Raw genomic sequence first — 16033 nt, forward strand, 5'->3', positions numbered from 1 at the left:
GCAGAAAGGCAGGTATTTACTGAAATGTTTATTATCAGATATTGCGTCATATGTGTTTCTAATATTTCGTGATCCACCACAGCAAACGACAACCGCAATTAGTAAAAATATAGTGAAACGACACTCGGAAGATGAAATAGCGGCCTACTTGATAGTTTTAACGTAAAACGCTTCCACGCATTTGTATTTGCTTAGTGAAACACAAAACACTTGTGTTTGATCCTACTTTATTTTTGAACTACCCAAATGCAATTGGGTGGCACAGGTTGACATAAAAAGTATGAATTAAAGTCCCTATTAATGGAAAATTAATGACAATGTCGTCTAAATTTGGCACACCACAGAGAAGAGTGTTGTTAACCACCCTGACAAATTTGAATGAAAAAATCCCCAATTACAAAACACATTCATGCAATGAAACCACACCCCGCTCAACTGTCAAATGTCAATCAAATATTTTTTTTACAAGCTGGAAAAATGGATGCTACTTCCACAAGCATCTTTCTCATGCCTACAAATAACTACATCTTTGAGTTGCCAAAATATATCTCACCGGGTGGTCGTGAAGCTTTTCCACGCTGTTACAACGTGGCGCTCTAAAGTGGCCACACCAGTAGACTATCTGAAGGGAAGGTGCAATTTTGGGATGCTAGCTAACGGCGCATGGCAAATGCGCTGGTGAACCGCTGATGTGAACGAATGCGCTCAAGTTCTTATATATATATAGTGGGGGAGGGGCGACTAATGCCAGGGCCCAAGTGCATCACTGTGGCCTGAAGCCACACCCCAAAAAAAGCTGAAAAACGGAAATGCTGATAAACAGATGAATGCAACACAGTACCTCAACCAGAGTCAGTGGTGAGTCGAATCGGCTCGGGAGTGAAACCAAAAATAAACAAACGTCAAATCAGAACCTTCGCATTTGAATCGCAACGATTCAAAGGACATACTTACTTTATTCTGATGAGAGATGAAAGTGTCGCCACGGCGCCTGTGGTGTTTACGACTGTTTCAAGGCAAGAAGGCACTAGTGAGGATTTATGAGGCCGACAGAATTTTTCATTTTTGGAATAAAACCGATCCGTGTGAGGGATCCTGGTTAAAGTAAGCCATTTTAAACTTAAAAAAAAATGTAAATAAATAAAACTTTTCCAGAGGGAGACCTAAATGTTTGCTATACTATTATTTCCGAATGGCGCGGGAGCAGGAGTAACGATTCAGTTGTGATCTGCTCGTCACTTGTTATTGTCAATATAAATTTTCAATGGGGATTTACCGGGGCGATTCCAAACACTAATCTCCACAATTGAGCACGACACAGTTCTCAGCCTCTGTACGTTTTCTTCAAATATGCATAATGTATTTATAAATCCCCGAATGTACTTTACAGCGTTTCCAAAGACAACCTTTGATTCTTTTCGAGTGAACAATAATGACCTCAGCAAAAGCCTTACAATCCTAATTGTAATCAACAACAGATAATTCAATTAATGTCACAAAATTTGAACCTAATTCAACTAGCGAAATGCATTTCGTCTTTTTTTCAAATAGTTGTTTGCTAATGATAATGGCAGCGTCGGGAATGTACAGCTGATCGTGTCGGTGTAGCTAATTTTGTGGCCAGTGTGTAAATATTTGCCATATTGCAAAAGTCGGACGCGTTGCTCGCGTGCTGGTGTGTCGAGGGTTAAGAAGACGCAGAAGAAGAAGAAAAGGAAGAAGAAGAAGAAGAAGAAGAAGAAGAAGAAGAAGAAGAAGGAAGAAGTGTCGTTTTCCAGACTTGCAAACTCCTCCTCTGTACGCACGCTCGCTCTGCGCTCTTCCACTTGAGCGGCCAACTTGTTGTTATCGGGACGCATTCTCCGGGAGCTGCGATGTGGACGCAAAGAGCCACGTAAACCTATTCCCTCACTTTTATTTCTATGGTTTTGCATTTTTTTACAAGCCATTTTGACTTTAAAAAAAAACAAAAACATTTCTTTCCCGTAGCGAAACCAGCCCCACGTTGGCTCAAAGTTTAGGAGGCGAGTAGCGCCGCACATTCTCGCGTTTTTTTTTTGTTTTTTTTTTAAGCGAGGGGTGGGGGGGTGGGGGGGGGGTGCTGCAGCCATTGTTTCCTCACGCATGGATCTCGAGTGCATTGAGTAACCTCTCGCTGGCTCGGACTGCAGCAGTTTCCGTGGGCCCCGGGGCTCTGCACGAGGAGATCCCAGAGCGGAGACGCACGCGCCTCCGAGGAGACAAACTTTGACAAGTTGTTGCAAATACCGTGGATTATTATTGCCATGGGCGTCAGGACCACGTCCAGAAGATGAAGAACGGACAAGTTATTGTAGTTAGTAGTGTGTCTCCACTGAGTGGTTTCTTCTAGCGTTTTTTTTTTGTTTTTTTTGTTTTTTAAATTGTATTTATTTATTTTTTTTGTGCGCGTGTGTGTGTGTCTGGTTTTTTTTTTCCTTCCCCTCTGGTCGAGCCACTTGACTGGTGTGCAAAAATGCCTCAGCTGAACGGAGGCGGCGGGGATGATTTGGGCGCAAATGATGAAATGATCTCTTTCAAAGACGAAGGGGAGCAGGAGGAAAAGATTTCCGAAAACGTCTCCGCGGAAAGGGACTTGGACGACGTGAAGTCCTCGCTGGTAAACGAGTCGGAAAACAACAGCAGCTCGTCAGATTCGGAGGTAAGAAACCAAATGAAGGCTCTCTCTCTCTCTCTGTCTTTTTTTTCCCGATTGTGTTATCAATAGTTTTACTTGAATTTGTTGCAAAGTTGAAGTAGTTTGTATGTGCGCATGCCCCCCGTCAGCAAGCGGAGAGGCGTCCCCAAACCAGAGCGGACTCGGAAAGTTATGAGAAAGCAAGAGACTACTTTACTGAAGGTAAGACAAAAAAAAAAAAAAAACCCATAGAAACCAAGACAAATCCAGTGTGGCCTCCAAACTGGTTTTGCTTGAGCTGATGGAGGTATGTGTGTGTTTGCAGCACTGAGAAGACAGCACGATGGAGGTTTCTTCAAGAGCCCCCACTACCCCGGCTACCCGTTTCTCATGATCCCAGACCTCAGCAACCCATACTTATCCAACGGCTCTCTCTCTCCCGGTGCAAGAACAGTAAGTTTCCCACGTCCAACACTTTTGTTTCCCGTCGTCTCTCGCAGTCCTCAGCAACTTTTTCAGTGTTTTGGGACGAGCCTTCAAGTTTCTTGTGGCATGCCAGACCGCCATATTTCCTCAGAGTGGCCTCCAGAGGAACAACTACTTCTTTTGTCCTTTTGGGGGTGATCTCAATTACTCTTGTCTTCCACACTTGCATTTTGACTATGCAAATAGTGGACTTACTCTGAATTTTTTTTTGTTGCATAAGAACTTGTGGAAACTTGGCTCTATGTGCAATACTCTTTAATAGTTGAAGTGTTTTTGTTGTTGCACGCTGCTAGCCGTCAGCTCGACGTGTTTACTCTGTGCATCTCATAAAAGCAGTTGTTGGTCACACCCAATGGTCACAACGATGTAATAGCTGGCTTTGACATATATAGGAGGTATCGCACTGCAGTGTCTGTGACAGTTGTTGTCCACAGACTTTTTTCCCCCCCAAGTTTTGATGAGACAGAGTTAACGCGTTGATGGAGAGCTTGCAGGGACTCGTTTAGTACCGGTATGTCATGCTGAGTGCATCTCAAATGCTAAAAATACGATGCTTTTGTTGGTATAGTTAGTATTATGTTCAGCGCAACTGTGGGTGAATGCTATTCAAAAAAAAAAAAACAAGACATGGTGATATTTGAAGTAAATTACAATTGCCCACTATGCTAAATGCGAATCCCGAAGTCTTTTTACTTTTTTTTTTTTTTTTTACCAGAATGATAGTTCAACTTTCAACGGGCCATACGTTCTCATAAAAAGTTGAATACTGGAGAGCGCTGTTTCTGAGATGAGTCCATCCCCCAACCCTTGTAACCCCCCGCCCCCCAAAACAAGTACTTTCGTTAAGGCCTGCAGGCACGGGAGTGAAAAGAACCCCTCCCATCTTTTTTTTCCCGTCGTCTTTTCACTGTTGCAGGCCCTCTCCCCTCACCTCCCTGTACCTTCCATTCAATTAGAAAGGCGTTAGTTGACCATTGTTATTCTGAACAGTCTTGATGGCTTCATTGGAGGTCTCCATCGGGGCTCATTAACTAAATGGCCACACTGGTCTCACTGGGCCATACACAGCAACTTGTAGCCCATATATATTTTTTGTTTCTTTTGGCCACCATAGTCGAGGTCTATTTACATTTTTGATCTGGTATGTTTCTTACAGGTTATATTTGCACATGTTTATATTATCTTGTTGGCTACTTGATTGATTCCCCGTGTCTTGGTTGTTTTTTTTCTTCTATTTAAATTAAAGCTTGTTGCGAAAGATTAAAAATAGTGAAAAGACCCTCCACAGGAGCAGGGAAAGAATGAGGTCAATGGGGCAGAGCTAGCTGACTGCGTCTATCATCACCATAGCAGAAATAAAAGCAAGCAGACAAAAGCTGGCATACTTGGGAGCCATCTTGGGGTCTCCATATTGCACGCTTTTTTTTTTTAAACATTACGTCTAATTGATGAGTGGCTTGGCTTCCCCCCCGCCCCCAAAAGCTCTGGTTTCTGTTTGTATATGCATTTTAGTAAAGTGGCGCACTATACAGTAATTTGTCCGAGAGCCTGCTTTGACATTTGGGCGGGAGTTTATCTTATGGTCTTTACAGTTACATTCATCACACACATGTTTGTAAAAAAAAACAAAAAAAACACAGAATGTCTTGTGAGATAAGATTTGCCCCAAGGGTACCCTGAAATGTGCTGTCGTCCCTCGAGCCTTATGAGACAAACAATCCATTGGCCGGGGCACGGTTTATTTATTGTGCCTTGTTGCTTTGGGCCTAACAAGTTTGTTTTATGTGCAGTTTTTTGTATGTTTGTGCAACGTGAGACACGCTCAAGTTGCAAACACATCATGTGATTAATAGCAGGTAACATGAGCTTCTGCTTTTGTTTGCGTGTCGAGAGCCGCTATTTAATAGGTTTAAAGGGTAATCAACATTTTTATTTGTGGTTACATGTACAACAATGCACGCAGGCTTGTTTTCGGTTTTATATAGCCTGCTTGTATGTGGTCATATCATTTCAGCGACTTCGACTTTTGGTGTCATCTCATTTAACGCGGCATACTTCTATTTTACGACATATACACGCCATATAATCAAACTTGTGAAATACAGAAAGAGTAATCAGGCAGTGATTTCCCTGGTTGTGGAGCTTTTACATTTGGATGCGGCGAGCCTATCATGAGCAATGAGAGACGGGCTACATGGGATCAGCTCAGACTTCCCCCGAGGGCCAAGCATAACTGATTTAAAGGCTGTTCCGAGCTGACATTCCGCTGTAATCCAGCGAGGGCTGAGGAGGAGGTTTTATGTTTGCAGAGATGTTCCACCAGACGCCTGCCTGTTCAGGGTTGGAGGTTGGTCCCACCAAGACTAAATCCAGCTCGTTGTTTGTCAATCCACTGACGTGATCGTCACCTCATTGTTCCAGGAGTGACGGAGCGGTGCCAGATTTAAAGCCTGAATCTGCTCCGTGGCCCCGTCTGACAGCCTCATCAGCACTTTGAAACAATTCCGCAACTATCAACATCATCATCATTGCCACTAAAGAGTGAAATGCCTCTTGTGTGCGAGAAGTTGCGAGTAAGCGAGAGCGAGGTTAGCCTCCCAAATATATCTTCATCAAACATAAAAACTCCTGAGCATGATTGTTGAATAGAATTTTGTGGGTGATTGAGATATGAATGGAGAGCTTGTGTAAGTCTGAACATGTCAGAGGCTACAATTGCATGCCTCTCCGACTGCTCCCCCCGCTTTCTGTTGCGTTTGCTGCTTAAAACGGACAAAGAAAAGTCAACACAGACATTGTCCTGATGAATAAAAGGGCCTCTCCCTACATAAGCAAATGCTGTTTGTGTGGAGGCGTCTTTTCATCGGGTTGCACACTCTATTCACCTTGGTACGCGCGTGTGCGTACGCGTGCGCTCATGCGTGGAGCACGTTTGTATTTGTAAAGTCTGCGAGGGTTAGGGGAGGTGGTGATGGCGTGTTCAGGTGAAGCCCTCAGGATACTTTGCAACAGAGGCAACAGTGTCCAGCGCTCACATTCTAACAACCCCCAGTGTTGTATTCCTCCGCTCCAACTAATCTGAATGCTAGAGTGCAAATATTTTTTCAGCCAAGCACTGTGTCAACAGAGCCACCATTTTTGACTGGCTATATAGTTTTTGGAAGATTTTCCCTTTAGAGGCAAACATCTACATCAGTTTAGTGTCACTGATTAATTAGAACCCAATTGGCAGCAACCACAAAAATGTCACCGCTGGTTTGAGTACTTGCTAATATTCTATTCAATACATCCATCCGTTTTCTATCCGGCTTCTCCTCGTGAGGGCGACGGCCGAGCTGGAGCCCAGCACGAATGTGGGAGAAAACCCAGATAGTCCTGTCCGTCATACACGTGTCAAAATAGGTTCGCCACTGTTATTATCAAAACACTCGTAAATTTAATGACAAGTGCATAATGCGAAGGGAATTCACAGGTGCACCTCATGCATTAGCATTCTTACGACACATGTAAAATGAACTTAACCTCTGTTAAGAGTAAAACCTAAAACCAACAAAATATTACCGATGAATTTTGAGATAAATTACATTGACACCGGACGCTTTAAATATGAGTCCGTTTTATCGAATTGAATATTCTTCTCTTCTCACGCTCTTCTGTTAACTCCCGCGATGACGCTGGTCCTCGTTAAAATAGTCACAACATGCTGGAGAAAAAGCAAAATACACAAGAGTTGAGCTTTCGTGAGGTATGCTAAAGTCTCAAACTGTATGCTGATGTCACGTCCGACCATAGACTAAACTCCGAAATTATGCTTCAGAGGAATAGTTCTCCTGAAAATATTGGGCAAATTTCAAATCTCAGCGGCATTCAACTTTAGAGGTTCCAAAGTATTCTAATATTGTCCTATACTGTACCCGACTCTCAGTATTTTCCGCACATTGCAAAGGGCTCGTCAAGGGTCTGTCTAAGTTTAATTAGCGCAAAACAATGTAAAGTTGAGTATTGTGGTAATTTGACATCCTATGAAATGTTCAAAAGTACTCACTCTGTACAACTGTCAGATCAGCAGATGCCATGTCAAGTGACACGTAAATAATACGTTACCTCTGCGGCTTTATGCACAACCTGTCTTTCTGGGTTTTAATGGGAACACACGTTGCTTTGCTAGTTTCTTTACTTCCACGCAGCACTTTTGTGGATCTGTTGGAAACGGTGTCAGTCCTGGTCTGTATCCTTCCCCCGTGGGTCTCTGCGAAAAGCGAGCGAGAGCGTGAATGACTGTCTCTACCCCCGCAGCCTAGCTCGTTCACGACCTACCCAGCCGCCCGCCTGGCATTACAAATTCTGTTTAAAGTGCACTCTGGCTTCTCCAGCACGGGGCCCATCAGGAGCATCTCGGCACCCTTTGAGGAAAGTATCACCAACATCTCCCCTCTCAAGCCGCACGCTCCCCATGTTCAGTGACATCAATGAATCCCTTTGATGTAAGAGCACGAATGTGTTTTTATTGATTGATGTGTTTTTCTCTTCCCATGTTTGGCTAATGTTACTACATAGTCTGGGGTTTTCAGTACATAGTTTATCCGCGTGAATTTTTTTTTTAACCTGTCCTGTTCAGCTGCATAGCCGTGCCAAATGGTGGATCTGTATGCCTTTTGTACTGGGACAGTTTTGCTGTGCAACAGGGGAGTTTGAAATACTCTCTCTGCTTATTTTTTTTAATTATTCTAATATTTATTGATAATGCAGCCGAACAGAAAAGGGTTTCAGGGGACAGACTGAGGGACAGAACTAGACTTTACGCCGATCTGATCGGTGTTATCGGTATCGCCCGATAATTAGCATTTTATGCTGATCGGCTTTCATGTCATAAGTCGCCGATCCGATCAATGACATCATCGATCGGCTCCGCACAAGACATTTAACTCCGCGTCTTCGTCGCGTATGAATCCAAAAGCTAGTTTATTTTTAGCCTTGTCACGTGTCTTGTTGCACAGTACTGTAACTATCTGACGGTGAATAAAGTTTTTCAATCTTGTCGGTGAAAAAACACGTCGTCGGTGTCGGACTATTTTGCGGTGTCTCAAGACACGTAAGTTATTTTCAGTCTGTGCAAAACTGAAGTACGTCGCGGGGAACGTCATCTAAATGCAAATTTGATCGAGTACCCGAAGAATGTACACGAGGAGCATGCCGCGTTCGAGCAACGCAGAGTGGGGGGCGAAAAAAAAAAAGTCAAACCGACTCGGACTCTGGACAACACCCGTCCATATAGCTAGGACAGTGAGAAAGTTAGAGTAAGCATGTCATTAATAGTATTTACTCAAGTAATTTAATTACAGTAAGTTAGCACCCATTATTTCTGTCATGTAATGTTGATTTGATCTAAACGTATGTCAGTGGCCAATCCTTGAATGCCCCCTAGAGGTCATTGGTGTTTTAACTTTTGTCTAAAATGCTAGAGAATAATTTGAGCTGGGCGGGCTCCAGCACACCCGCAACCCTCGTGAGGATAAGCTGTAAAGAAAATGAATGGATGGATGGATACAGCATACAGTACACAAGTATATACAATAAATGAACAAGTCATGTAAAATCGACACATTGCTCCATCTTGTGATCGGATCGGTGATCGGTTATCGTTTTTTAAAAACTTGCTGATCGATGATCGGCCCCAAAAATCCTGATCGTGTAAAGCCTAGACCGAACTAGACAAGGGGAGTAGGGGCGCGAACCACAGCAGAACAATAGTTACACAGTCTAGATATAGTATTTGACCACAAGTAAAGTTTAAAAAAAAAAAAAAAAAAAAGGCAAATCGTGTTGTTATTTGTGGACGGGGAGGGACACCCAGTCATGCAACACCTAACCAATAGGACAATATGAGAGAGGACAGAAAATGGCAGGGTAGGACAGGATGTGGGAAATGAGCAAGCCAGCGCTACTAATAAGTGGTGTGGTGCAATCCTTGTAATGTAACCTATGATTTGATATCCGAATACAACGTGTGTTATTGTTAGTGGTGTGAACATTTTGGAGAACTTTGTTGTTAGGCAGAGGTGGACATGCTTCTCCTGATATTGCTCTATCGTCTCCTTTTTTCCCCTCTTCAGAGCTTTGAAAGTATGATGTTGACCATGTACGTTCAATATCTGAAGGAAACAGACCTTTCTCTCAGAGAGATGAAGATATCTCATTAAATAACTCAAACAAATGTATTCTTACTACTGTCCAGTATGTATCTGCACATGTACTGTGTTATCAGCGTTTATTCTTAGAGCTAGTTGTGGATGGTCAGTAGATCAGTGTGCAATTCAGCCTTTGTGCGACTGACAGCTTGGGGAAGATTCTGAATTCCTCCAGCTGCTAATTATCATTAACCATAGACGAGATGGAGAGATGTATGTCACATAAACGGAAAATTCATTCATGTAATTTTTTGTGCTCTGAAATAGAGTCCTGGTGTAAGGACTAATAGTTTTAGGCTTTATTTCTCACCCTTAACAAAAAAATGGTGCTGGTCCACGATTAAATAAAATCTGTAAAAGATGATGCATAGTCAAATCTCAAGTGTCTCGTTTTTCATTGTGTTGTTGACTTTCAGTGCAATATGTGACAAATTCAAAGCATGTTTTTTTTTTTTGCTTTCTTTCTTTCTGTTGTCATTACATAGTAATGAAATACATTCGTCATTGGAGCTCATCAGACATGTCTTGAAGGCCAGTGCACATGGCTGTATTCTTTCTTGAGCTTTTCGTGGGTGATGATGCACATCATTTAAGTGCAAGTCGACAATCGCAAAAAAACAAAACCCAGTCGGCGACTCTTCGCCGCACATGAAGCGATAGAGCACCGCGCATCAACTGACATGCTGCAATGGAAAAACTGCAACCCTGCATCAGGGTTTGAGGCTCCACGTACAATATACTGCGCTGTATTTATTTTTTTTTAAAAATGGAATTACAAAAACATGGTACGATTGTCCTTCGATGTGCAGCAGGCGCAGGTTGCAGGCGCAGTTTGCAGGCTCAGCCATGCGATCTCTTCATTGCTTTGCTGCTTTTCTCTCTGTCTTGTTTGAAGTTCAATATGTATTATTTTAACTATGACGAAGATAATATGATTGCTAAAGAAGTGCTCTTTTTTTTTCTCCAAAACTCAAGTTGTTTTTCGTAGGCGGTGTCGTGGTTATATTGTGTCTTGCTCTGGAGTCTGCAACTAGCACTTTACACTATAGTTTAGTTCACATAAAAAAATGCTTATCCTCCATAATTGTGCCTTAAACGTTTCACTCCATGCTAATAAAATGTGATTGTACAGCAGGAAGAAAAAGAAAATGCTCTAAACAGGGTTTCATCAGTCTGGTATTCTGAGCAGCTGTTTTCAGTTTAAGCTCTACAGGCAACAGCAGAGGAGGAAGAGAGGGCAGGCAAGACAAGGAAGATTGTTGACGAGATGGTGGTGGAGGGAGCAGAAAATGGGGCAGATATGGGTCCTGCGATTCTTTGCCTGTTATCCTGAAGTGGGCCCACTTCCAGACCTTGAGGCACTCACTTATCGGGGGATTCTTGTCTCCCACAGAGCACCGTGCCTTGCCATTCACTCTCGCAGCCCAATCAGTAAACAGCATGAAGCTATCAAATCGCATACATGTCACTTCAGTACTGCTAAGATTTCTATCAGGCTTTCCCTCGCCTCATATACACTCTGTCCACAGAGGGATGGCTAAAGGCTCTGTCATACTGTATATGTTTTATATCAGTGAGGTTGTAGTGGTCATACTAAATTAAGAAGTGAATGGATATCCGTCCAATATGAGAGTAGTTGACAAGCAGAGCAGCTGTTGTTCATGTTAAAACCTATAAATCACTTTAGCTGCTTCCCGCTCAGTTTGTTCCAGTAGTGGTGATGCAACTTTATAGCATCCTTTGACAGAAATGTCAGGTACAATGTATTATACCTTTATACACTTGTCGACCAGCCCATCAAAGTGGTGACTTCGTCTTTAGCATTTCAAACAGCTCCCAATAGATGACGTTTCCATGAAATCCATTTTGAATGCACCAGACCATGTATAGTAATTTACAGTAGTAACAATCTGGTTGTGTTTCATGTTAAGGGAATTTAAAAACAGAAATTATCATGACTGCACAAGTCAACACAAGCAAATCTTCTGGATTTCACAATGTAATGATTAAGGTTCCACAGTATACCGGTACTAAAATGTAGCGTGATACCTAGCCGTCAAAAATTCAAACTATAGCATGTATTTTTAGAACCTCACATTGGCAGAGTAAACAGTTCTCCCTAAAAGAGGCTATGCATGCTTCCTTCAAGCTGCTTATTAGTCACTCCTGTAAAATATTTGTTTTTGGAAAGAACGGAAGCCAGACCAATGCGCTGCGGTAGACGCTTTCGTACTGTAGTTCATCTTTGCGGTCCCACGCAATAGTAGGACGGCAAGCGTAGAGGGACATCACCTGAAGGAGCTAGGTATTACAAAAGTCGAATTCACAATATCTTAAAACTCCCAGTTGAAGTTTACTGTATGGATCTGACACCTAAAACATCCATCCATCCATTTTCTGAGCCGCTTCTCCTCACTAGGGTCGCGGGCGTGCTGGAGCCTATCCCAGGTAACATCGGGCAGGAGGCGGGGTACACCCTGAAGTGGTTGCCAGCCAATCGCAGGGCACATACAAACAAACAACCATTCACACTCACATTCACACCAACTGGCAATTTAGAGTCGTCAATTAACCTAGCATGCATGTTTTTGGGATGTGGATGTGGGAGGAAACCGGAGTGCCCGGAGAAAACCCACGCAGGCACGGGGAGAACATGCAAAGTCCACACAGGCGGGGGCGGGGATTGAACCCCGGTCCTCAGAACTGTGAGGCAGACGCTGTAACCAGTCGTCCACCGTGCCGCCACACCCAAAACAAAGAACAGTAACAGTAGTTACAGTAGTGTAACAGTATTACAGCACCAAAATGTTCAACCAAACCACCACTTCATTGAATGAATGTCTGCTAGCTTAATGCTAACGCTATATAATGCCATAATAATAATAATAATAATAATAATAATAATAATAATAAACAAGCTCATGATAATTGACATCAATGTTACGGTAACTATAAAACTTCAAAACACTGCTACTGCACTGTAACACAAACTGTATTGACTCATTATCCATTTATTTAAGACACATGCCTGTAAATAAAATATAACAAATAAAGATATAAATATAATATCATAAAAATAAATAAATCTATGAATAAATATGTGTATATCTGTCCATCAATATAGACACTACCATTGAAAGGTTTGGACATGGCTTCTCATTCAGTAGCATGAGAAACATTTTACTGGTAGTGGTGTGTGTGTACAGTGGAAAATCTGCAAATAATTGGGGCTTCCTTGTAATAGTCATAAGAAGGAAAAAACACGTGACTAAGGAGGGGATTAGGCCCCCAAAATTGTGAATAAGCAGGGGATCAAGTAAAAAAAAAAAATAATAATAAGCAGGGGTTTCCGCAAATAACGGGATGGGTTGGAAAAAAAACAAAATCAAGAAAAAGGTGAATTTGTGAATGCCAATCCGCAAATATGCGGGGGTCCACTATGAATAATTTCATTTCATATACTCCACAGTCCTATCCATCCATCCATTTTCTGCCGCGGGCGTGCAGGAGCCTAACCCAGCTATCTTCGGGCGAGAGGCGGGGTACACCCTGAACTGGTCCCCAGCCAATCATAGGGCACATAGAATCAAACAACCGTTCGCGTACACATTCACACCTGCGGGCAATTTAGAGTCTTCAATCAACCTACCACGCATGTTTTGGGGATGTGGGAGGAAACCGGAGTGCCCGGAGAAAACCCACGCAGGCACGGGGAGAACATGCAAACTCCACACAGACGGGGGCGGGATTTGAACCCCGGTCCTCAGAACTGTGAGGCAGATGTGCTAGCCAGTCGTGCTCCGTGCCGCCCCACAGTCCAATGTTATTTTTAATTTATAAAAACATTAAGAACTTTTTGACTTTATAAAAAATACTAATAATTTGAAGTTCCACGTTTTATCAGCCACGATGCCGCTGCTTTCACTGATGTTTTAGGTTTTTTGGTGTGGTATCGTTTCAGTATCGGTAGCGACATATTTCATGCTGGTATAATATCATAAGTCAGAATTCTAGTATCGTGACAAGTCTGGTTTGTATTACTCATGCGCTTGCAATAAAACGACAAGTGATAAACAACCTTAATGTATTTGATAGTTTTGTTGATGTTTTGGAAAATATTAAGTGAAGTAAAATATGAAACTTTGTATACTATGTCCGTCATACCATATATTTGAAATGTGTTCAAATTGAAACATTTGAAATTTGAGGGGGAGAATTTTTCCTTGACTGAATAGTTGCTGACAGTGATTATGCCAATAATAGGATCATTTTTTTAATACAAGTCTCCCATGAAATCAGAACTTTGCATTGGTAATAATGCAACCTCTGGGTGCCCCTTAGTTCCCTCAGTTACCCTCATAAACCAATTGTACTTGTTAATTAAGGAGTCACAATGTTCTGGCAAGCAATAAATTAGATTAAAGCCAAGCAAAAGCACAAGTCATCCTAAATGTGGAGCAGCATTATCTCAAGACCGACTTGTGGATCCTGTTGGAATAGACGGCTGTAACGTCAGACAGACTGCTCGTGTCACATCTGCCTCAACCACAGGATATCACTCTTTCTTGACCTTCTCTGCTTAACTTAAAATGTTATGCTAATGTTCTTGATTAGTTTTAAGTAATGACCGTGGTTGAGGAACCTTGTGTTCCTTAGACATGAGACACGAGTCAGATTCCCCTTGTGCCTGCTTGAGATGATCAGAATGATTAAGTTTCTCCATCACGTGACACAAATCAGGTTGTACTGTCAGTTCAAGCATGAGGAGAACCTTATTGTAAGCGTGCTTGGATGGCACGCTGTTGACATAAAACCCTTAACCATTTCTATGGTTAGACACCAAATCCTTACAAATGTTGTTGGCTTTTGCCTCAAATTTAGAGTATCTACATCAGGGGAAAAAAAGATCTAATCAGCCTTATATGACATGGAATGGGCCAAGGAGCCCTTTTGTTTGATTTGTACATAGGTTGGAGGGGTTGGCCATTGGAGATCCCTGAAGCAGGCTTTAGGGGCAGGTCTGATTCTCGTGTGAAATGGGGAGGCTCTATAGCTCACCGCTGACTTAACTGGGGCTGTATGGGTGTGTTGGCAGGGGGAGCGCCGGCCATGAATAGGTTCTTTGACTACCTCAGACTTGCCCTGAAAGGCAGGACAAAAACCCTAGGGCAACGGCTTAGAGCCTCACAGCTGAGCTCCAGAATGCTTGGCCCAGTCTTCCTCCCTCCTTGCCCGATTTAAATACTACAGTGGCTCTCAGCGTACTGGAGACGGAGGCTCGCATTCACATGGCTGCACATACGCCACCAACTTTTTCTCTGTTTTTGTTTACAGTATACTAATGCCAGAGCTCTAAGAACCCCAGTTCACAGAATCCCTCTTTGAGGCGACGGGCAAAATGCGTCAGCGGGTCTCTTAAAAAGTGTAGATTAGCTTCATGTTGTTCTTATTCGAGAGCAATTTCTTTTGATACGCCCTAATCGTAGGCATGTGTGCATCACTCACAATCACTACTCTGCTTTGAGTCATTAAATATGGAGCATTTCACTCATTTCTGCGCAAGATGCATATGCGTATAAGTACACAAGATGGTGTCCACTTCCAACAGCCTCATTGTACAGAGCTATCAAAAACATAGTAAAATGCAACACATCTTTTCCTGCGGAGTTAATGGGGTTATTGGAGTCCTGAGCAGACACTCTCTCTCCACAGTGTCTAGTTTCAGATGTCACTCAGAGCTTTGTTTGCCCCCCAGGGTGAAGGGTTAGAGGCCAAGGTTCAGGGCCAGTTGGCTGAGTGGCCACAAAAGCCCAGGCTATCCTTGGCACATCCGATCCCTTCTTCCACACCAACCTTCTCCCACAATGAAGGGATCAGCTTGCAACATTTGCCTTTTCTTATTGTAATTGACAATTCATTTCACTTATGTTACAATGTAATAAGTGTAGCGTTTCACAATGAGGTCAGAAATCTGGTTCGATTTTGGCCTGGATACTTAAGAGTGTAAACCTGCACAATGTGTTGCGCTTCCTTGTCGGGAAGAATTCTGGAAGCTTTTGCCGTCCGGCTACTGTGCCGATCCGATATTGACTTTGAAAACATGCGTTCATCTGCATTCTTCACATTTTCTGAGCATCAGTACTTCTCAAAGATTGAGTTTTAGACAAGGGCACTTTGGCAATCTTTCACACCGGGTAATGAAAAAAGGGCTCACATTTCCTTTGTTTAAAACACCTCTGGAAGTTTGGAGCACATAACCCCACCCTCATCAGCCCCCACCCACGATCTCAACTTTTCCTTGCCCCGCCACCACCCAAACATGTCCTCCAGCCAAGTTTATTATGCCGTTTCACGCAGACCAAAATTGCAGCTGCATGGAGAACAATCTGGAGCACATTAGCACAGGCACTGTGATTTATAAATTGTTTCTCAGGCCATAAATCCCTGCTGTAATTGTGCGAAAGCACCCCTCTCCTCCTTCGGTCACTCCCCCTTCACTCTCGCTCTCTGTCTTTTTCGCAGTGTCTCGCTCAGAACAACTTACAGTTCTTGGGTTTACGCTAATTGTTTGCAGCAGTGTGCAGTTTGGACTGCGAAGTTTGTTCTGTTGTGGCAAAGATTTGAGGGTTAAGAAACAGCTCTTCAGGAAAGATAAACTTTCCTACTTCACCTTGAAAGTGACAGTTACGTTGATGTTAACATA

At 42.8% G+C, this 16033-nt stretch overlaps 1 protein-coding gene across 4 annotated transcripts in view; it reads left to right on the forward strand.

The window, feature by feature from the left end:
- The first annotated feature begins 2085 nt into the window (after positions 1 to 2085).
- The window catches only part of tcf7l1b (transcription factor 7 like 1b), a 42520-nt gene continuing 28572 nt past the window's right edge, over positions 2086 to 16033 (forward strand). Inside the window, exons 1-3 of one of the 4 annotated variants that reach the window (XM_061768544.1) lie at positions 2086 to 2680; positions 2779 to 2878; positions 2982 to 3109. In XM_061768544.1, the coding sequence (XP_061624528.1) occupies positions 2495 to 2680; positions 2779 to 2878; positions 2982 to 3109 (414 nt within the window). In that variant the 5' untranslated portion in view covers positions 2086 to 2494. The remainder of the gene's footprint in view (positions 2681 to 2778; positions 2879 to 2981; positions 3110 to 16033) is intronic. The other 3 variants (XM_061768545.1, XM_061768546.1, XM_061768547.1) reach the window with 3 other exon arrangements.

Source organism: Phyllopteryx taeniolatus, chromosome 3, assembly GCF_024500385.1.
Source record: "Phyllopteryx taeniolatus isolate TA_2022b chromosome 3, UOR_Ptae_1.2, whole genome shotgun sequence".
Lineage (NCBI taxonomy): Eukaryota > Metazoa > Chordata > Actinopteri > Syngnathiformes > Syngnathidae > Phyllopteryx > Phyllopteryx taeniolatus.